Source organism: Hypanus sabinus, chromosome 6 (assembly GCF_030144855.1).
Source record: "Hypanus sabinus isolate sHypSab1 chromosome 6, sHypSab1.hap1, whole genome shotgun sequence".
In the NCBI taxonomy this organism is placed as follows: Eukaryota; Metazoa; Chordata; class Chondrichthyes; order Myliobatiformes; family Dasyatidae; genus Hypanus; species Hypanus sabinus.
The window spans coordinates 413,690-435,708 of NC_082711.1; the positions used below are offsets into that span (position 1 = coordinate 413,690).

At 46.9% G+C, this 22,019-nt stretch overlaps 1 protein-coding gene across 6 annotated transcripts in view; it reads right to left on the reverse strand.

Annotated features, from left to right (window-relative positions):
- The window catches only part of LOC132395227 (plectin-like), a 430,787-nt gene that overhangs the window by 227,022 nt on the left and 181,746 nt on the right, over positions 1 to 22,019 (reverse strand). The window contains exon 1 of one of the 6 annotated variants that reach the window (XM_059971517.1): positions 3,998 to 4,235. The exons of the other annotated variants lie outside the window; for them this stretch is intronic. Within the exon in view, the coding sequence (XP_059827500.1) occupies positions 3,998 to 4,085 (88 nt within the window). The 5' untranslated portion in view covers positions 4,086 to 4,235. Of the gene's footprint in view, positions 1 to 3,997; positions 4,236 to 22,019 lie in introns of those variants that run through there. 6 annotated transcript variants of the gene reach the window in all.

Below are 22,019 nucleotides of genomic sequence, written 5' to 3' on the forward strand. Positions count from 1 at the left end.
GGCCTTGAGTTTGACATATATGCTTTACAGGCTGGTCCGAAGAAACTTTGTCTCAATAGTTGTAAATGTATATATTATGTATAGTTACATGACAATAACCTTGACTTTATAGATGGAATATCTGGTCAGTAAAGACACTCCTAAGAGGCTGGGATTTATGGATGACAATTCTGTCTATAGTACTATAAAATTCCATACAAACTTATCACCAAACCCCTGGTCCAAGGACTCTGCATTCCCACTGCAGATAGACCTTTGACTTCCTAACTAACAGACCACATTCCACAAAGAAAGGCAGGAACACTTCTGTCACGATTATTCTAAACACTGCTTGCCCAAGGCTGCGACCTCAGCCCCCCAACTTTCCTCCTTGTGCACTCCTGACTGCGTAGCTACGTTCTGCTCTGGTTCCATCTACAAAATGATACCAACAGACTGAGTTGGATCTCAAATAACAATGAAGCAGAATACAGGGGGAGATTGGGAAAAAGGAGGGGGGAGATGGGGGAGGGACAGGGCAAGTGGGGGGAGAGAGGGGACTGGAGGGACGGGGAGAGAGAAGGGGAGAGAGTTGGACGAGACAGGAGTATGGAGCGAGGGGGAAGAGGAGGGAGAAGGGGTAGGGAGAGGGGGAGAGGAAGAGGGGGAAAGTGTAGAAGGGAGGGGGAGGGGAAGGGGAGGTGGAGGGGAGAGGTGGTGGGAGGGAAGGGGTGAGGGGTGAGAGGTGCAAAATGGGTGAGTGGGGGTGTGTGTGAGGGAGAGAAAGGTGCGGAGAGGGGGAGCGGCAGAGAGGGGGGACAGAAGAGGAAGGGGAGATGGGGAGTGGGAGAAGGGGCAAGATGGGATGGGTGGAGAGGAAGATGGGATGGAGGGGGTAGATGGGGAAGGGGAGAGGTGGAGGGGCAGAGGGGAGAGTGAGGAGAGTCAGGAAAGTGGTGAGGGGAGAGGGAGAGATGGGGAGATTAGAGACAGAGAGTGTGGGAAACAAGGAGGATAGAGTTTAGACATAGAAGTGATGTCGGAGGTTGAGGGGTCTTCGGAGGTGGGGGGGGGTCGTCTCTGGTTGAGGGAGCCGTCAGAGGCTGAGGAGTCATCGGAAGCTGTGGGGGGACTATTCGTTATTGAATGGGTTTGTGGAGGTAGAGGGGAGGTTGGAGGTGGAAGAGAGAGATTGGAGGTTGGGGAGAGATGTTGGATGTTGAGAAGGGACATCAGAGGTTGTGGGGGGAGGTTGGAGGTTGTGGGAGAGATTGCAGGTAGAGGGGGGAGGTTAGAGTGTGAGGGAGGTAGTTGGAGGGCCAGGGGATGGTGGGAAGGTGAGGGGGGACGTTTGGTGTTGAATGCAAGTTTGTGAAGGTTAAGGGAAAGGTTTTGACGATTTCGACCATAGCTGCTGGTACAGTACATAGTAAAAATGAGACAATGTTTTTTCAGAACCATGGTGTTACATGACACAGTACAAAAAGTAGACTGAGCTACATAAAACACAACACAGAAAGAAACTACACTAGACTACAGACCTACCCAGGACTGCATAAAGTGCACAAAACAGTGCAGGCATTACAATAAATAATTATCAAGACAATATGACAGTAAGGTGTCAGCCCAGGCTTCAGGTATTGAGGAGTCTGATAGCTTGGGGGAAGAAACTGTTACATAGTCTGGTTGTGAGAGCCCGAATGCTTCGGTGCCTTTTCCCAGACGGCAGGAGGGAGAAGAGTTTGTATGAGGGGTGCGTGGGGACCTTCATAATGCTGTTTGCTTTGCGGATGCAGCGTGTAGTGTAAATGTCTGTAATGGCGAGGAGAAAGACCCCGGTTGGGGGGAATTAGGAGGGTGAGAGGGATGTTGGAGGTTGTGGAGGGACGTCAGAGTTTCAGGAGGGACGTTGGAGGTTGGATTTTGAGATTGGAGGTCGAGAGGGGACGTTGGAGGTTGAGAGGCAGGATGGAGTTCGAGAGGGTATGCTGGAGGTTGGGGGGAGGATTTGTTGTTTAATGGAAGTTTGTGAAGATTGAGGAAAAGGTCAAAGGTTGAAGGGGAAGGCTGGAGGTTGAGGGGGATGTCGGAGATTGTGAAGGTTGAGGGAAAGGTTAAAGGTTAAGGGGAGGTTGGAGGATGAGAGGAAAGTTGGAGGCTGAGGAGGGACATTGGAGGTTGGACATTGAGGGGGCGAGATGTTGGTTGAGTTTGACTTGGAGCTCAAGTGGGGATGTTGGAGTTTGAGAGGGGACGATGGAGGTCGAAAGGGATGTTGGAGGTTGAGAGGGGACGATGGAGGTCGAGAGGGATGTTGGAGTTTGAGAGGGGACGATGGAGGTCGAGAGGGATGTTGGAGTTTGAGAGGGGACGATGGAGGTCGAGAGGGATGTTGGAGGTTGAGTGGGGAGACATCGGAGGTTGAGGGGAGATGTTGGAGGTTGAGTGGGGAGACATCGGAGGTTGAGGGGGACATTTGTTGTTGATGGGAGTTTATGAAGGTTGACGATAAGGTTGAAGGTTGGACACTGGAGGTTGTGGGGGTGTTAATATGTTGGGTATGGGGAGGGTTGAGAAGGAGTGGCAGTGAACAGGGCCCAGGAAATCACCCTGTCATCACTGGTGTTGGATCTAGTGGAGGGGAGAGTCATAGAGTCATGGAACCCAGAAACAGACCCTGTTCCATGCTAACTATGTTGCCCAGTGATCTGGTCCCATCTGCCTGCTTTGGGCTTTGGCACTCTAAACCTCTCCTATCCATATACATATATATGTGGCTTTTAAACGTTCTAATGTGCTCACCTGAACCACTATTTCTGCCAGCTCACACCACCCTTTACGTGAAGAAACTGCCCCTGATGTTCCGTTTCAATCTCACACTTCCTCGGCCTTTTTGTTTTAGCAACCCCTTCCTGGGGAAAAAAGATGTGCTTTCACCCTGTCTATGCCTCTCATAACTGATAAAGATCTATCAAGTTATTTTTTTCATTTCCTACCTTCCAGGGAATAAAGTCCAAGTCTATATAACTCTGCCACCTGGATTCAGACAACATTTTGGTAAATCTATTCTGCACTCTTAATAGTTTGGTAACATTTTTTCCATTACAAGGTGTCCAAAACCATCCACAGTAATCCAAGTGTGGCCTCACTGAATGGAGATCAAAGGAAGTTAGCTAGACCATTACAGCACAGTACAGGCCTTTGGGCACAATATATTGCCAATCTTCTAACCTACTCCATCATCAACCTAACCCTTCCCTCCTACATAACAAACCAGTTTTCTATCTTTTATTCACCTAAGGATTTCTTAGATATCACTAATATATCTGCATCCGCCACCACCCTGGCAGAGCGTTTCACACACCCACCACTCTTTGATTACAAAGGACGATACGCCTCCAATGACCTTAAAGTTATGGCCCCTTGAATTAGCCATTCCTGCCCTCGGAAAAAGTATCTGGCTGCCCCAGTAGATCTATGGCTTTTATGACCTTGTACACCTCTATCACGACACCTCTCTCCTCCTTCGCTCTGAAGAGAAAACCCCTAACTCATTCAGCTAAGAATCCTGGAGAATTTACTGGAACAGGGAGTGGCAAGCTCAGGGAAAGAGTGAAAAAAAGATGAATATTTAAGATCAGAAGATTGTGTAACCAGGACCATTGGGGGTCAGTACAGCGCGGGTGTCGTGGTTATTATGCGGGTCTGGAAGTTCGGAATCAGGAAGTCAGAACAGCAAGATAGGAAACAGAGGTGACCGTTTCGGCAATTGGTGAACTGAGTGAGCAGTGAGCAGCAGCAGCAGGAACGGGGAGACGACAGATTTACTTTACTTCGAGAGCAGGGACTCTGCGAGGAATATCCATAGACAGAAGTCTCTGACTGGGAGGGGACACAACTAATCCTGGCGTGAAACGGTTAAAAATCAGAGCTGGCAGCCGAACATCATACACAGCCATCCTCCTCCTGCGTGTTCGGAAACATCGCCTGTTCCCAACACTATAAGAGCAGAAAATACCTTTCCGGGCCTCAGTGGACCTGAGCGCGTCCAGATACAACCTATCTTCGGAGGTCAGCCGACCGCGGGGCTCCTGTCCGTGGTACATGGGGTAAAGCGGGTGGAACGCTTCTTTCCGCTCTCTCACTGAGGGCTCCGTGTTAATGCAGTTCGACTTGTCCCAGCCTTTCAATCACTGCCCCACCCAGAGAGCCAAGGTGTGGCCGAGGTGTGGCTACACTCAGAGAAACACCCAGAGTACAGCCAGAACCGAGAGAGGGGGAGGGATCTGTATGTCTGAGAGCAGTGAGGGAGCTCAGGGTGTGGGGGAGGGATCTGTACATCTGAGGGACTGTGAGGGAGCTCAGGGTGTGGGGGAGGGATCTGTATGTCTGAGAGCAGTGAGGGAGCTCAGGGTGTGGGGAAGGGATCTGTATGCCTGAGAGCAGTGAGGGAGCTCAGAGTGTGGGGGAGGGATCTGTACATCTGAGAGCGGTGAGGGAGCTCAGGGTGTGGGGGAGGGATCTGTACATCTGAGAGCGGTGAGGGAGCTCAGGGTGTGGGGGAGGGAACTACGTCTGAGAACGGTGAGGGGGAGGGATCTGTACATCTGAGGGACTGTGAGGGAGCTCAGGGTGTGGGGAAGGGATCTGTACATCTGAGAGCGGTGAGGGAGCTCAGGGTGTGGGGGAGGGAACTACGTCTGAGAACGGTGAGGGGGAGGGATCTGTACATCTGAGGGAGTGTGAGGAAGGGATCTGTACATCTGAGAGCAGTGAGGGAGCTCAGGTTGTGGGGGAGGGATCTGCACATCTAAGGGTGTGAGGGAGCTCAGGATGTGGGGGATCTGTACATCTGAGAGTGGTGAGGGAGCTCAGGGTGTGGGGGAGGGAACTGTACGTCTGAGTGAGGGAGCTCAGGGTGTGGGGAAGGGATCTGTACATCTGAGAGCGGTGAGGGAGCTCAGGGTGTGGGGGATGGCACTACGTCTGAGAACGGTGAGGGAGCTCAGGGTGAGGTGGAGGGATCTGTATATCTGAGAGCAGTGAGGGAGCTCAGGGTGTGGGGAAGGGATCTGTATGTCTGAGTGTGAGCAGGGTGTGGGGGAGGGATCTGTATGTCTGAGAGCAGTGAGGGAGCTCAGAGTGTGGGGGAGGGATCTGTACATCTGAGGGACTGTGAGGGAGCTCAGGTTGTGGGGGAGGGAACTGTACGTCTGAGAGCGGTGAGGGAGCTGGGTGAGGGGGAGGGATCTGTACATCTGAGGGACTGTGAGGGAGCTCAGGGTGTGGGGAGGGAACTACGTCTGAGAGCGGTGAGGGAGCTCAGGGTGAGGGGGATCTGTACATACATCTGAGAGCGGTGAGGGAGCTCAGGTTGTGGGGGAGAGATCTGTATGTCTGAGAGCAGTGAGGGAGCTCAGGTTGTGGGGAGGGATCTGCACATCTAAGGGAGTGTGAGGGAGCTTGGTGTGGGGGAGGGATCTGCACATCTAAGGGTGTGAGGGAGCTCAGGGTGTGGGGAAGGGATCTGTATGTCTGAGGGAATGTGAGGGAGGGATGGATCTTTGCAGCTGAGGAAGCATAAAGGAGGGATCTCTAAGGCTGAGTGAGGTGGCTCAGGGAGTGGGGTAGGGATGTCTCAGTTCTATCCGTCACTTAATGACTCTCTGTGACCATCTGAACCCAGAACTGCACGATTCTCACCCTCCTCCTACCCCACTGAACCGCACCTTTCAGTGTTGGTCACTCCTCCTATTAAACTGTATACAGTCCTGCCGCCCACAGTCCAAAACCTTCCAGCAGATTGTCCACAGCAGCACAAGTGCTCCTATTCTGGCAGCTTGTGCTAAGCACAACGGTGATGACATCCGCTCACTTCACTGGAGTACGTGGACAGGTCTATGGAGAGGAAATGGTCAGAGGGAAACGGTTACGGAGAGGAAACGGTCAGAGGGAAACGGCCACAGAGAGGAAATGGTCAGAGAGAAATGGTCCACGTAGAGGAAACAGTCCCGGAGAGGAAACGGTTCACGACAAGGAAATGGCCCAGGGAGAGAAAATGGTCATGAAGAGAAAGGGACTGGTCCACGTAGAAGAAACGGACGATGGAATGGGAACAGTTAGGTGGAAATGATCTACACAAGGAGCAGTTCAGCCGAAGGGGCTGTGCCATGTGCTGTAGGTCTCCGAGTGTCAGTTCTAGGCCCACTATGACCAGTTGAAAATACTATGATCTCTACCATTTCAGGCAACTAAGCCCAGATCCCTCAAGAGGAAGACCTGCCTTTCATTTCCCAACAACTCTGGTGATCTATAGACATGACCCTCTCTCTTGGATTCTGGTGACCTCTGGACATGACCCTCTCATTTCCTCCCTACTCTCAGGGAACACCAGCCTTTCCTCACCCCCTCCCCTGCACCACCTTTGTCCTCCAGTCAAGGATCTCAACTACCCCATCGGCAGTTGCCACACATCTTCTTTTGGTCTCACTTGCAACACCTGACCTTTGTGACAAGAGAGTTAGACACAACCCATTGCATCATCCTTATCTACATCAAGGAAACAGCTTGCAAGTGTCCAGAGGCCAACTCATCCACGTCACCTTTCAAAACTATACTGGCATTAGTCAGGCATGGGTTGGTCCACACTGCCTCATCTCAGTCACCCAGGCTTGCAAGAGAGATGACTGAAACTGCAGCAGATGATTTCCCCTCCATCTGAATGGGCAGACAGTGTAGGAAAGGTCTCTTATACTCTGCATTCACATCTCCACTTCCTTCTCTCAGACTGATCTCTCCATTCCTCCTTTGCTATATAAATACAGTGGGTGCACACAGACTTTTCCCCGTAGAAAGGGAACTGAAAAGTAGGGGGCATAGGTTTACAGTGAGAAGGGAAAGATTTAAAAAGGAACCTGAAGGACAACTTTTCAACACAGAATGTGGTGAGAGGATAGAACAAGCTACCAGAGAAAGTGTTCCAGGAAAATACAATGTCAAAGTTTACAGGAAATGTAGATAGGTATGTGGATAGGCACGTGGACAGGAACATGGATGGGTAGGTAGACAGTTATATGGATAGGATGGTTTAGAGGGATCTGGGTCAAACAAGGGAAAATAGTTGACATGGATGAGTTTGGGCCAAAGGGCCTGTTTGCATGCTATATTACTCTGTGATTTCCTATGTCCCTCCCTTCTTCTCTCTTTTGATACAAAGATAGCTGAGAATACAGGAGGTAATGGCAATGGGCAGGAGTTGGCCAATGGATGTGATACGGGAAAATAAGAGATTCTTTGTGGAGAGGAAGAATGGAAAGGCAGAAGTTTTTCCACAGGGAGCTAAAGCCTCATTATATTAGAAACATTGCACAGAAATCAGCCAGCCTCCTCCATACTGACCATGAGGTCTACCAAAACAAATCCAATTTGCAAATTAAGCAGAGAAACATCATGAAGATACCAGGTTATCAGTAAGTTCAATGGAGAGCTGACGTTCAATGATGCAACCTCACAGGGTGAGGTGCGAGTACCTGAGAAACGTGTACAGTTAGGTTATGCTCTCGCCTCCCTCTATTCCCTCTCTCCTTCCCCTCCACCTCTCTCTCTCTCTCTCTCTCTCTCTCTCTCTCTCTCTCTCTCTCTCTCTCACTTAAACACAGCTCGCTACCTTCACACTGCAAGCTGTGACTTGGACAAAAGTGCTAGTGATCTGGATAGAGGGTGGGGCTGAGGTGGGCATGTTCACAGCTTGAGATAACCGCCCTGGGACAGGGGAGGGAGAATGCACGGCACGAGGCACATCCCTCAGCTTGTCTCAACAGCTCTACGTGCGCTGCTCAGAAAAGAGCTGAGTTCCTCCACATCCAGTTCAGACATGGCTAGTTTGTAGCAGTAGAGACCAGCCATTTTGTGAGAGAGGCAGCAGTGAGGAGGAGAAAGGGATGAACAGGGTACACAACTGATACCATTCCATCCACATAGCACCAAGTAACACGGGCATCAGATCCAGTTGTAACTAATCAACCCTCCCTCCCACCTTTATGTTACGTTTATTATTAATACTGCAGGATTACAACTCTACAACACTCCTCTACCAGATTATAAACACGATAAACCTCTACAATGATAACTAAACAGCAGCTGACCATAAGACATAAGAGCAGAATCAGGCCATTCAGCCCATTGAGTCTGCTCCACCATAAAATCCCTCTCAACCCCATTCTTCTTCCTTCTCCCCGTATCCTTCGATGCCCTGACTAATCAAGAATCTATCAATTTCTGCTTTAAGCATATCCAATGACTTGGTTTCCATCGCCTTTTAGCTGAAGAAATTCCTTATCAGCGATATTCTAAATTGGCATCTCTATTGGGAAGCTATGTCCTCTGGACCTAGATTCCACCATCATAAATTAAAATATGTCCATCCTTATCCACGATGAAGTTTACCCCACGGTCCCGGAACATCTCCACATAGCCTGTTTACCATCCTGGATCAGTCCTCAGAACGGTCCCACTGCTCATAGCCCAGATGCTGAATGACAAATTCATCCCCTCCCCAACCCCTCCCCTGAGCCCCAACTTCACCTCATTTCCCCCCCCCCCCAAAACAATGGGAAGCAATTCAGAGTAGCCTCTGAGTTCATGAGTTCAGACCAGGAGCCACATCATTCTGTAATGGAGCAGGAGGCCTGAAGCCTCTCCAGAACCTCCAGGGAATCAACCCCCTCCCTGATGGCTGAAGGCATTAAGGGAAAGACAATGAGAATGAGGAACCTTGAGGGGGTGGGATTGTAGAATGCCTGTGGGGGATGGGGGAGTGATCTGCCATCTCTGAGTCACCAGTATGTATGACAGTGCTGGAGCAGCAGAGGGCAAGATTGGAGATGACGGAGAGGGCAAGGAACCTCTGGAATGTAGGGAGAACGTCCTGACCGCACCCTAAGGCTACAGGCGGAGTTCCAATACTTGGCACTGACTCACTGCCTGATCAGCGGAAGCTACTGACTGCGACCGGTTACACCCATTTGAATCACACACACAGAGTGCCAGAAATGACTGTAACTCCCCCATTCCTGAATTCCACAAACCTCTCTGTCAGCAGTCCGACACAGACCAAAGATCTGCACAAGTCAGCATCAGGAATGCATTACCCGACCATCAGCACTGCCCCAGATACCCATCCGCAGAAGCAGACTGAACAGCAGTAGGCCATTTAGAGCCTCGAAACAGTACTGTCAGTTCACAGTGATCCTCTCCCTCAGCATCATGCTTCTGCACTAGACCAAATCTCTTGAACCTCAAACCCTTTTCAGGGAGACAATTCGACACATTCACCACTGGCTGGGTAACAAAGGTCCAAAAGGCCATCAGATACAGGAGCAGAATTAGGCCATTTGGCCCATCAAGTCTGCTCTGCCACTTCATCATGGTTGATCCATTTTCCCACTCAGCCCCATTCCTCTGTCTTCGCCCTGGATCCTTTCATGCCCTGACCAATCAAAAATCTAACAGCCTCTGCCTTAAATATACCCAGTGACTTGGCACCCATAGCTGTCTGTGGCAATGAATTGCACAGATTCACTAATTTCTGGGTAAAGAAGTTCCTCCTCATCTCCATTCTAAAATTACATCCCTCTATTACGAGGCTGTGTCCTCTGGTCTTAGACTCCCTTGCCAATAAGAAACATCCTCTTCACACCCACTCAATCTAAGCCCTTTAACATTCGATGTCTCAGTGAGAACCCCCCTCCCCCGCTTTCTACTGAATTCCTGAGTACAGGACTAGAGCCATCAAACACTCCTGATTATGACAAGCTTTTCAATCCCGGAATAATTTTCACGAACCTCCTTTGAACGCTCTGCAATGTCAGCACCTCCTTTCTTAGATAAGGGGCTCAAAACTGCTCACAACACTCCAAGTGAGGCTTCACCATTGCTTTATAAAGCCTCAACATTACATCCTTGCTTTTATATTCTAATCCTCTTGAAATGAATGCTAACATTGCATTTGTCTTCCTCACCACTGACTCAGCCTGCCTATTAATCTTTAGGGAATCCTTCATGAGGACTCCGAAGTCCTTTTGCAGCTCAAATTTTTGTATTTTCTCCATTTAGAAAATAATCTACACTTACATTTCTTCTATCCTTCAATCAACTCTGCCCCCTGACACTCTCAAATTGCTCCTTGCCTCCACCACTGACTCAAGCAGTGCATTCCACGCACCAACCACTCTCTGAGTAAAAAACCTTCCTTTAATATCCCCCTTGAACTTCTCACCCCTTACCTTAAAGCCATGCCCTCTTGTCTCGAGCAGTGCTGCCCTGGGGAAGAGGCGCTGGCTGTCCACTCTATCTATGCCTCTTAATATCTTGTAGACCTCTATCATGTCTCCTCTCATCCTCCTTCTCTCCAAAGAGTAAAGCCCAAGCTCCTTTAATCTCTGATCATAATGCATACTCTCTAAACCAGGCAGCATCCTGGTAATTCTCCTCTGTACCCTTTCCAATGCTTCAACATCCTTCCTATATTGAGGCGACCAGAACTGGACACAGTACTCCAAGTGTGGCCTAACCAGAGTTTTATAGAACTGCATCATTACCTCACGACTCTTAAACTCTATCCCTCAACTTATGAAAGCTACACCCCATTAGCTTTCTTAACTACCTGTGAGGCAACTTTCAGGGATCTGTGGACATGTACCCCCAGATCCCTCTGCTCCTTCACACTACTAAGTATCCTACCATTTACTTTGCACTCTGCTTTGGAGTTTGTCCTTCCAAAGTGTACAACCTCACACTTCTCCTGGTTGAACTCCATCTGCCACTTCTCAGCCCATCCCTGAATCCTATCAATGTCCCTCTGCAATCTTCAACAATCCTCTGCACTATCCACAACACCACCAACCTTTGTGTCATCTGTAAACTTGCCAACCCACCCTTCTACCCCCACATCCAGGTCGTTAACAAAAATCACAAAAAGCAGGGGTCCCAGAACCGATCCTTGTGGGACACCACTAGTCACAAACCTCCAATCCGAATGTACTCCCTCAACCACGACCCTCTGATTTCTGCAGGCAAGCCAATTCTGAATCCACCTGGCCAAACTTCCCTGGATCCCATGCCTTCTGACTTTCAGAATAAGCCTACCATGTGGAACCTTGTCAAATGCCTTACTAAAATCCATGTAGATCACATCCACTGCACTACCCTCATCTATATGCCTGGTCACCCCCTCAAAGAACTCTATTAGTCTTGTTAGACATGATCTGCCCTTCACAAAGCCATGCTGACTATCCCTGATCAGACCATGATTCTCTAAATGCTCATAGATCTTATCTCTAAGAATCTTTTCCAACAGCTTTCCCACCAGAGACATAAGGCTCACTGGTCTATAATTACCCAGACTATCCCTACTACCTTTTTTGAACAAGGGGACAGTATTCACCTCCCTCCAATCCTCTGGTGGACAATAAGGACATAAAGATCCTAGCCAGAGGTTCAGCAATCTCTTCCCTCGCCTCGTGGAGTAGCCTGGGGAATATTCTGTTAGGCCCTGGGGACTTATCAGTCCTAATGTATTTTAACAACACCTCCTCTCCCTTAATATCAACATGCTCTGGAACTTCAAGCTCACTCATATGGTCCTCACCGTCATCAAGTTCCCTCTCAGTGGTGAATACCGAAGAGAAGTATTCATTGAGGACCTCACTCACTTCCACAGCCTCCAGGCACACCTTCCCACCTTTACCTCTAATCGGTTCTACCTTCACTCCTGTCATCCTTTTGCTTCACATAATTGAAGAATGCCTTGGGGTTTTCTTTTACCCTACTTGCCAAGGCCTTCTCATGCCCCCTTTCCTTCTCTCTTCAGCCCCTTCTTAAGCTCCTTTCTTGCTACCCTATATTCCTCAATAGACCCATCTGATCCTTGCTTCCTAAACCTCACGTATGCTGACAGAGTGGTCAGCAGCACTGGGGTTCCACAGGGGACTGTCCTGTCTCCCTTTCTCTTCACCATCTACACCTCGGACTTCAACTACTGCACAGAGTCTTGCCAACTTCAGAAGTTTTCTGATGACTCTGCCATAGTTGGATGCATCAGCAAGGGAGATGAGGCTGAGTACAGGGCTACGGTGGGAGACTGTCAAATGGTGTGAGCAGAATCATCTGCAGCTTAACGTGAAAAAGACTAAGGAGCTGGTGGTGGACCTGAGGTGGGCTAAGGCACCGGTCACCTGTTTCCATCCAAGGGGTCAGTGTGGACATAGTGGAGGATTACAGATACCTGGGGATACGAATTGACAATAAACTGGACTGGTCAAAGAACACTCCAAGGCTGTCTACAAGAAAGGTCAGAGCCATCTCTATTTCCAGAGTAGACTGAGGTCCTTTAACATCTGCTGGATGATGCTGAGGATGTTCTACAAGGATTTGGTGGCCAGTGCTATCATGTTTGCTGTTGTGTGCTGGGGCGGCAGGCTGAGGGTAGCAGACACCAACAGAATAAACAAACCCACTTGTAAGGCCAGTGATGCTGTGGAGGTGGAACTGGACTCTCTGATGGTGGTGTCTGAAAAGAGGATGCTGGCCAAGTTGCATGCCATTTTGGACAAAGACTCCCATCCACTCCATAATGTACTGGTTAGGTACAGGAGTACATTCAGCCAGGGAGTCATTCCACCGAGATGTAACACTGAGCGTCATAGGAAGTCATTCCTGCCTGAGGCTATCAAACTTTACAACTCCTCCCTCAGAGTGTCAGACACCCTGAGCCAATAGACTGGCCCTGGACATTTCCACTTGGCATGATTAATTTGTTATTATTTAATTATTTATGGTTTTATATTGCTATATTTCTACACTATTCTTGGTTGGTGCAGCTGTAACGAAACCCAATTTCCCTCAGGATCAGTAAAGTATGTCTGTCTGTCTGTCTGTCTGTTCTCCCACCTGACTAGATTTTCCACCTCACTTGTCACCCATGGTTCCCTCACCCTACCATTCTTTATCTTCCTCACCAGGTCAAATTTATCCCTAACATTCTGCAAGAGATCTCTAAACATCGACCACATGTTCATAGTACATTTCCCTGCAAAAACATCATCCCAATTCACACCCGCAAGTTCTAGCCTCCTAGCCTCATAATCTGCCCTTCCCCAATTAAACAATTTCCTGTCCTCTCTGATTCTATCCTTTTCCATGATAATGCTAAAGGTCAGGGAGCAGTGGTCAATGTCCCCAGATGCTCACCCACTGAAAGATCTGTGACCTGACCCGGTTCATTACTTAATACTAGATCCAGTATGGCATTCCCCTAGTTGGCCTGTCAACATACTGTGACAGGAATCCATCCTGGACACACTTAACAAACTGCCCCCATCTGAACCATTGGAACTAATCAGGTGCCAATCAGTATTAGGAAGTTAAAGTTACCTATGATAACAACCCTGTTATTTTTGCACCTTTCCAAAATCTGCCTCCCAATCTGCTGCTTGATATCTCTGCTGCTACTAGGGGGCCTATAGAATACTCTCAATAGAGTAACTGCTCCCTTCCTGTTCTTGACTTCTACCCATACTGACTCAAATGAGGATCCTGCTACATTACCCACCCTTTCTGTAGCTGTAATAGTATCCCTGACCACCCCTCCCCTCCTCCCCTTCCCCCCCTATCCCTTTTAAAACACTGAAATCCAGGAATATTGAGAATCCATTCCTGCCCTGGTGCCAGCCAAGTCTCTGTAATGGCCACTACATCATAATTCCATGTATGTATCCAAGCTCTTAGTTCATCACCTTAATTTTGTCCCTCAGGATTCCCTACAGTAACTTCCCTACAGCTGGAGTCACCTTACCAGTCTGTAATACCTTAGCCTGTTGTTGCGAACAATGACACAACATTAGCTGCCCTCCAGTCTTTGGAACTTTGTCGGTGGCTAACCCAAAGCTAATATCCCTAACAAAGGCCTCCACAATTTCTTTCCTGGCCACCAGGTGGTGCACTTGGTCAGGCCCAGGGATTTGCCCACTTTAATGCCTTCAAGGCTGAAAATATCTCTTTCCTCATAATATGCTTATGTACCCAGACCTCACAACTTATTATTCTTCGGCATCCATGATATTCTCCTTAGTAAGCACAAAGGATAAACAGACATTAAAAATCTCAGCCACCTCCTGTGTGGCTCTCATGGTCTTGAAGAGAACTTGGTCCCTCTCTGGTCACCCTTTCACTGTTAATATAACTGAAGAACCTCTTGCAATTATCTTTAGCCCTGCCTACCAAATCCAACTCATACTTTCTTTTCTCCCCCTCCTGATTTCCTTTTTAACACGGTCTGCAACTTTGCTAGATTTGTCAAGGGATTCAGCTTCCTAAACACAAAGGAAGATTCCTTCTTTTTCCTGACCAGAGCATCAATATCTCTCATCAGCCAGGCTTCCCTGAACTTAGTAATGACAATACTTCATCCTCGTGGGAACATACTACCTCTGGACCCTTTTAAAAACCACCCACTTGATAACTGTTCCTTTACCTTTAAGGAATCACCCAGTTGATGCTAACTAGATCCTGCCCAATGCCCATAAAGTGGGCTTGCTCCATTCATGACTTCAACTCGCGGCATGAGAGAGCAGCTTGCCTGGGTCGACTAGAGGAGGATACTGGCGGGGATGACAGCAGAGTTGAAGTGGCAGATGTTTTTGGGAATAGTTCACAAGGTGCAGCATAGATTATGTCCCACAGAGGAAGAAGTTCTCAAATGGCAGGGGTAGACAACCATAGCTGACAAAAGAAGTTAAGGACTGCATAAAAGCCAAGGAAAAGGCATATGAAGTAGCAAAAGTGATTGGGAAGTTGAATGACTGGGAAGCTTTTTAAACCCAAAAAAGGCAACTTAAAAGCTATAAGAAAGGAAAAGATAAGGGCAGACTAGCCAATAATATAAAGCAGGATACCAAAAGAGTTTTCAGTAATACAAGGAGTAAAAGAGAGGTGAGATGATATTGGGCCACTGGAAAATGATACTGGTGATGTAGTAATGGGGGACAAAGAAATGGCAAATGAACTTCATGGGTACTTTGCATCTGCCTTCACTGCGGAAGACACTACAGTGTACCAGAGGTTTGTGAGTGTCAGGAAGCAGAAGTGAGTGCCATTGTTATTACAAAGGAAAAACTGCTAGGCAAACTGGAAAGTTTTAAGGTGGATAAGTCATCTGGACCAGATGGACTACATCTTAGAATCCTGAGAGAGGTTGTTGAAGGGATAACAGATGCATTGGTCATGATTTTTCAAGAATCACTTGATTCTGGAATGGTCCCGGAGGACTGGAAGATTGCAAATGTCATGCCACTCTTTAAGAAGGGAGGAAGGCAAAAGAAATTATAAGCCAGTTAGCCTAAACTAAGTGGTTGGAGTCTTTATTATTAAGAATGAGGTTTTGGAGTACTTGGAGACTAATGATAAAATAAATCAAAGTCAGCGTGGTTTTTGTCAAGGAAAATCTTGCCTGACAAATCTGTTTAGAGTTCTTCGAGAAAGTAATAAGCAAGGTGGAAAAAGGAAAGGAAGTGGATGTCAGTTACTTGGATGTTCAGAAACATTTGATAAGATGCCACACAAGGCTGCTTAACGAGATAAAATCCTATGTTGTTACAGGAAATTTTCTGGCATGCATAGCAGAATGGAGGCAGGGGGCAGCAAGTGGGATTAAAGGGGGTCTTTTGTGGTTGGCTGCCAATGACTGGTTCCTCAGGGGTCAGTATTGGGAACACAACTTTTCATATTGTTTGTCAATGATTTGGATAATGGAATTGATGGTTTTGTGGCAAAGTTTGCAGATGATACAAAGTTAGGTTGAGGGGTTAGTAGTTCTGAGGAAGCAGTGTGATTGCAGCAGCAGGGTCCATAATATTACCCTACCAAGGTAACTATCCCCTTCTTATTTCTGAATTCCACCTAAATGGCTTCATTGATGATTTCTCAAGAATATAGTCCCTAAGCTGTTATGTCCTCCCTTATCAATCTGTCCACTCTCACCTGTTCTTCAGACACACCTAAAGCTTTGTTATCCCAAAACATTGAGCTGCCAGTCCTGCTTTTTGCACTTTATTCTGCTGAATTCCTCCAGCATTTTATGTGTTCTGCATTCTGTTATTGTTTTACCTTGTTTAATCTCAGTGATCTGATCTCTTTGTAGGATAAACTTTTCATTCCATTGACATATTGACATTGACACATATGACATTAATAAACCCATTCCAATTACTTTCTTTCAGCTACATTTGACAGGTATGTGGACCTCAGCCACATTTGACAGGTACACAGACCTCAGCCACATTGGACAGGTAGTGGATAGAAAAGGTTTAGAACCAAATACTGGTAAACGACACTAATGTGGATGGGGTGGTGTGGTCAGTATGGGCCAGATGGGCTGAACAGCCTGTTTCCCCTACAGTGATTCTGTGGCTGGGGGGGTGGGGGTGGGGCGCAAAGTGAGGGGGTGGGGGATGAGCGAGGTGCGGGGACTGAGAGAAATCCAGGGGAGTGAGGGTGGTCTGGAGGAGACTGTGGGAGGTCCGGAGAGGACGGAGGGAATCTCTGTGTCAACCACAGACCAATTCTGTGGGAGAGGACAGTGCAGATGCTGTGAAATGGAACTGCTTCCATAGATGCTGCTCGACACAGATCCTCTAGGATGGTATTGTTGTCTGTGAAGATAACACTTTCCACACTTGGTTTGCAGTTCCCCATTCAAACTCAAGGTCCTTACTCTAGGACATAGATTCTGTTTCTCTCCACACTGACACTGTCTGATCTGTGGGAAATTCATCTTTTAGTCCCACAGTCATCAGGGAGGAGGCTACGTAGCATCCACACCAGGAACACCAAACTCAAAAACTGTTATTTTTCCCTAAGCAGTAAGGCTGATCAACACCACCACCCACTAACTCCACCCCTCCACGCCCCCATGACCAGTACTTTATCATTTCCTGTCAGTCACCCTTTGTGCAGACACTCCAGAGCCTAGTGTCACTTTATAGACACACAATCAATTTATGTATAGTCCCTATAAAAAGTATTCACACCCCTCCTTGAAAGTTTTCATATTTTATTGTTTTACAAGATTGAATCACGGTGGATTTAATTTGGTTTTTTTGCCACTGATCAACAGAAATAGATTCTTTCATGTCAGATTTCTACAAAGTGATCTAAATTAATTACAAATCCAAAACACAAAATAATTGACTGCCATTATCCTTGAATGAACAAGGATGCAAACTCTTTGTTCACAGAGAAACTCTTTGATCACACCACTGGGACCATTTGAAAAGTTGGCAACTAGCAGGAAGGATAGAGGAATGAGTCTTCAGGGAAATTCCAGAGATCTGGAAAAGGCATCGAATGCTGATAATGAGAATTACAGCTATTCAAAAACAGACTGGGAACGTAGTAACACAGAGGGCTGAGGGGGTAGGTGAGTTCAGTACTATGTGCACAATATCCTGCATCTCCAGATCTCTGGGGAGAGTCAAGCTCAGGACTCACTGTTTGGGGACAAGACTTTCAGAGTGAGATTTAGGGGTACAACTTCAGGAGATCTACAAGGGTTTTGGTTCTGGAGCTGTTTTCTGAGTGAAGTTTTGGAGGTTATTTAAGAGAAGATTTTCAGTTATGCGGTGATGTGGTTGAAAGAGTGTTTAACCCAGCGTCAAGTTTCAAGAGGCGGAGGGTTTAGGGGAAAATATCAGGGAGCCCCTGGGGGGGGGGGGGGTGGCAGGTAGAGCTCTTGTTTCAGGGTTTCAGAGACATGGTTCAGTCCTTAACTGAAAGGATTCTGGGGGCTGAGGTTGGGGTGGGGTTAAAGCCTCCTTTGAACCTCCTAATACTCACCTCTGATTTTAAACACCTTTGTCCTCTGGAAAGGTTTAATACTATCAGAACTACCTTTGTCTCTCTATCACACCTCCTTAGTCTCTTCCACTCCACAGATATGAGACCCATCCCTTCCCTTCTCCAGTCTCTGTAACGTTCCATCCCAGCCAACATCTTGGTGAATCTCCTCTGCTTCCTCTCTAGTGCCATCATATCCTTCCTCTCGTACGATAACCAGAACTTCAGTCATTAATTTCAAAAAGGGAGGACGGGGAACATGTCCACATCTTTATCAATGTTTTTGAGATTGCAAGGGTTGCAAACTTCAAGTTACTAGCAATGAACATCACTGATATCCTGTCTTTGTCTAACCTCACAGTTAACATGACTGAGAAAGTGCACTAAAGCCTTTACTTCCTTAGGAGGTTAAAGAAATTTGGCATGCCCCCGTCAACTCTTATCATTGAAGTACTCCAGAAAGTATTCTAAGTGTGTCACAAGTAACTGCACTGCACATGACTGCAAAAAACTATGGAGTTGTGGACATAGCTCAGCACATCACAGAAATCAGCCCCCCTTCTCATTGACTTTGTGTATATTTCCCTCTGCCTCATTTAAGCAGCCAGCATAATCAGTGACCACAGCCACCCCAGACATTCTCTCTTCTCCCCTCTCCCAATAGGCAGAAGATACAAAAGCCTGAAAGCAAATACCAAGAAGCTCAAGGACAGTTTATACAGTCGGCCCTCCTTATCAGGGGGTTCCGCATCTGTGGATTCGACCAAACGCGGATCGGGAAAACCCGGAAGTTCTCTCTCCAGCACTCGTTGTTTGAGCATGTACAGACTATTTTTTTCTTGACATTTTCCCCTAAACAATACAACGTAACAACTATTTACATAGCATTAATATTGTATTAGGTATTATAAATAATCTAGAGATGATTTAAAAGTACAGGCAGTCCCCGGTTTATGAACGAGTTCTGTTCCTAAGTCCGTCTTTAAGTCGGATTTGAAGTCGGGACAGATACATCCGGTACTATGTAGCCTCAGTTAGTAAAACGTTTGTCTTAGTATTTATTTTACCTTTCTATACATATGAAACACTTAAGAAACATATCTATTTCAATAATTAAACGACTGCATTGCTTAGTAATAATTGTAACTTTCATCGGGACAGGGCCTTTCAAATGCTCCATTAAAATTGTTCCAACCGTCGACCGACTGTAGTCTAACGCTTTTCCAATGACCGATGGCATTTCACCTCTTTCCAATCGCTTTATTACTTCCAATTTATTTTCAATCATGATCGTGATCATTTTCGTGAACAGAAACCCTGCAGATTCAGAGCTGTGCCAGGTCCTAAAGTCCACCACACCGATACAGGTTAAATAAGGTCCGGGGTTTCGCTGGGTCCTAAAGACCACCACATTGAGACAGGTTAAATAAGGGACTTGAGCATCCGTATCTTTTGGTATCTGCGGGGGGGTCCCGGAACCAATTCCCCGCAGATAAGGAGGGCCGACTGTACTCCACTGTATAAGACTACTGAATGATCCCTGAGTACAATAAAATGGAAACTCAGCTTCACAATCCACATCATTATGATCTTGCACCTGTCTCCCTGCACTGTATATTCTCTGTCACTATCACACGTCTTTCTGTATTGTAATTGTTTTACACAGTTCTACTCAATAGAATACATAATTAAGTGATTTGAATGAACAGTGTGCAAAACAAGCTTTTCCTGTCTGTGTGTATATGTGTGTGACATTGTTAAACAAATCCAAATTCCAGTTTCAATGCCAACTTTCTGGCTATGATCCTCCCAATGTTCTATCAGGTAGAAAGCCGTTGTGCCAAGATCTCCCCACTCCTGTATTCTCTACCCAGGTTATTGAGGACAAGTTTCTGTGTGCTTTCCCCATCACCTACCTATCTGTGCTGCCACCTACAGGGATTGTAAACACCGCCTCTTTGTTTCTTGGTGCTTTTGGGATCAGTTCCTTTGTGATATTTGACCTACCCACATTATTACTAATAACATGAATCACCTTACACAACATCCTTCCCTATCACATTATCCCAAACCCATCCTCCTTTACATTAACACTGCCAAATTTAACGTTCATTCTCATTTAGTCATACATATGAACACAACGAAATAAAACAGTGCTTCTCCGGGGCCAAGATGCAAAACACAGTACATAGAGTTACACACAGCACGTACAGTCACATACAGCACACAGTACATACAGTCACACACAGAACACAGTACACAGAGCTACGCACAGAACGCAGTCACACACAGCACACAGTGCATAGTCACACAGTACACTTAGTGCATGCAGTCACACACAGCACACCATGCATACAGTCCATAGAGTCAACCACAGCACACAGTACATAGTCACACACAGAACACAGTCAAACCGTCACACACAGAACACAGTACAAGCCGTAACACACAGAACAGTGCATACGGATACACACAGAACAATACCTAGTCACATACAGCCACCCACAGCACACAATACATACAGTCACACACAGAACACAGCACTGCCTACAGTCACATACAGCCACACACAGAACACAGTAGATAAAGTCACACACAGCACATAGTACCTATAGTCACACCAAGCACACAGTGCTTACCGTCACACACAGCACATAGTTAAACACAGAACACAATACATACAGTCACACAGCAGACGGTACACACAGAACAGAGTACAAACCGTGCAGTAACACACCGCACAGTGCCTAGTCATGCAGAGCACACAGTGCCTAGTCACGCAGAGCACACAGTACATAGTCACACACAGAACACACTACATACTGTCACACACACAGTGCGTACAGTCACACACAGCACATAGTCAAACAGAACACAAAACATACAGTCACACACAGCAGACAGTGCATATAGTTACACACCAAACACAGCACATGCAGTTACAATAAGCACACAGTCACACACAGAACAGAGTACAAACCATGCAGTCACACAGAGCACACAGTACACACACAGCATACGTACAAACCATCGAACATACAGTACATATAGTCACAAACAGCACATGTACAAACCGTAAAACACAGAACACAGTACATACAGTCGCACACAGTGCAAGCAGTCACACACAGCATACAATAGGTACAGTCACAGAGCTCACAGTACATACAATCACACACATTGCTAGTGCATATAGTCACACACAGCTGCCTTTTATCCATGTCCCTCCATGCCCTGACCAAGCAAGGATCAATCAACCTCTGCTTTAAATACACATAATAGCATGGCCTCCACAGCTGCCTGTGGCAAAGGATTTCATAGATTGACCACTCTCTAGCTAAAGAAATTCCTTCTCTTCTCCATTCATTTACAAGGATGTTACCTGGATTGGGGAGCATGCCTTATGAGAATAGTTTGAATTGGAGTGACGGAGGATGAGAGGTGACCTGATAGAGGTGTATAAGATGATGAAAGGTATTGATTGTGGAGAGTCAGAGGCTTTTTCTCAGGGCTGAAATGGCTGGCATGAGAGGGCACAGGTTTAAGGTGCTTGGAGTAGGTATGGAGGAGATGTCAGGGTAAGTTTTTACAGAGAGAGTGGTGAGAGCATGGAATGGGCTGCCAGCAACAGTGCTGGAAATGGAAACAATAGGGTCTTTTAAGAGACTCCTGGATAAGTATATGGAGCATAGAAAAATAGAGGGCTATGGGTAACCCTAAGTTTATTTCTAAAACTTAGGTAAGGACATGCTCAACACAGCTTTGTGGGCCGAGGGGCCTATATTGTGCTGTAGGTTTTCTAAAAGGATGCCCCTCTATTGAGGCTGTGTCCTCCGGTCTTAGACTCTCCCACTATAAGACATAGGAGCAGAATTAGGCCATTCAGTGCATCATGTCTGCTCTGCCATTCCATCATGGCTGATCCTGGCTCCCACTCAACTCCATATACCAGCCTTCTTCCCATATCCTTTGATGCCCTGACTGATCAGGAAACAATCAACTTTTGCCTTAAATATAGCCATGGACTTGGCCTCCACTGAGTCTGTGGCAGAGCATTCCACAGATTCACTACGCTCTGGCTGAAAAGAAATCCTTCTTAGATTGGTTCTAAAGGGTCACCCTTCAATTTTGAAGCTGTGCTCTCCAGTTCT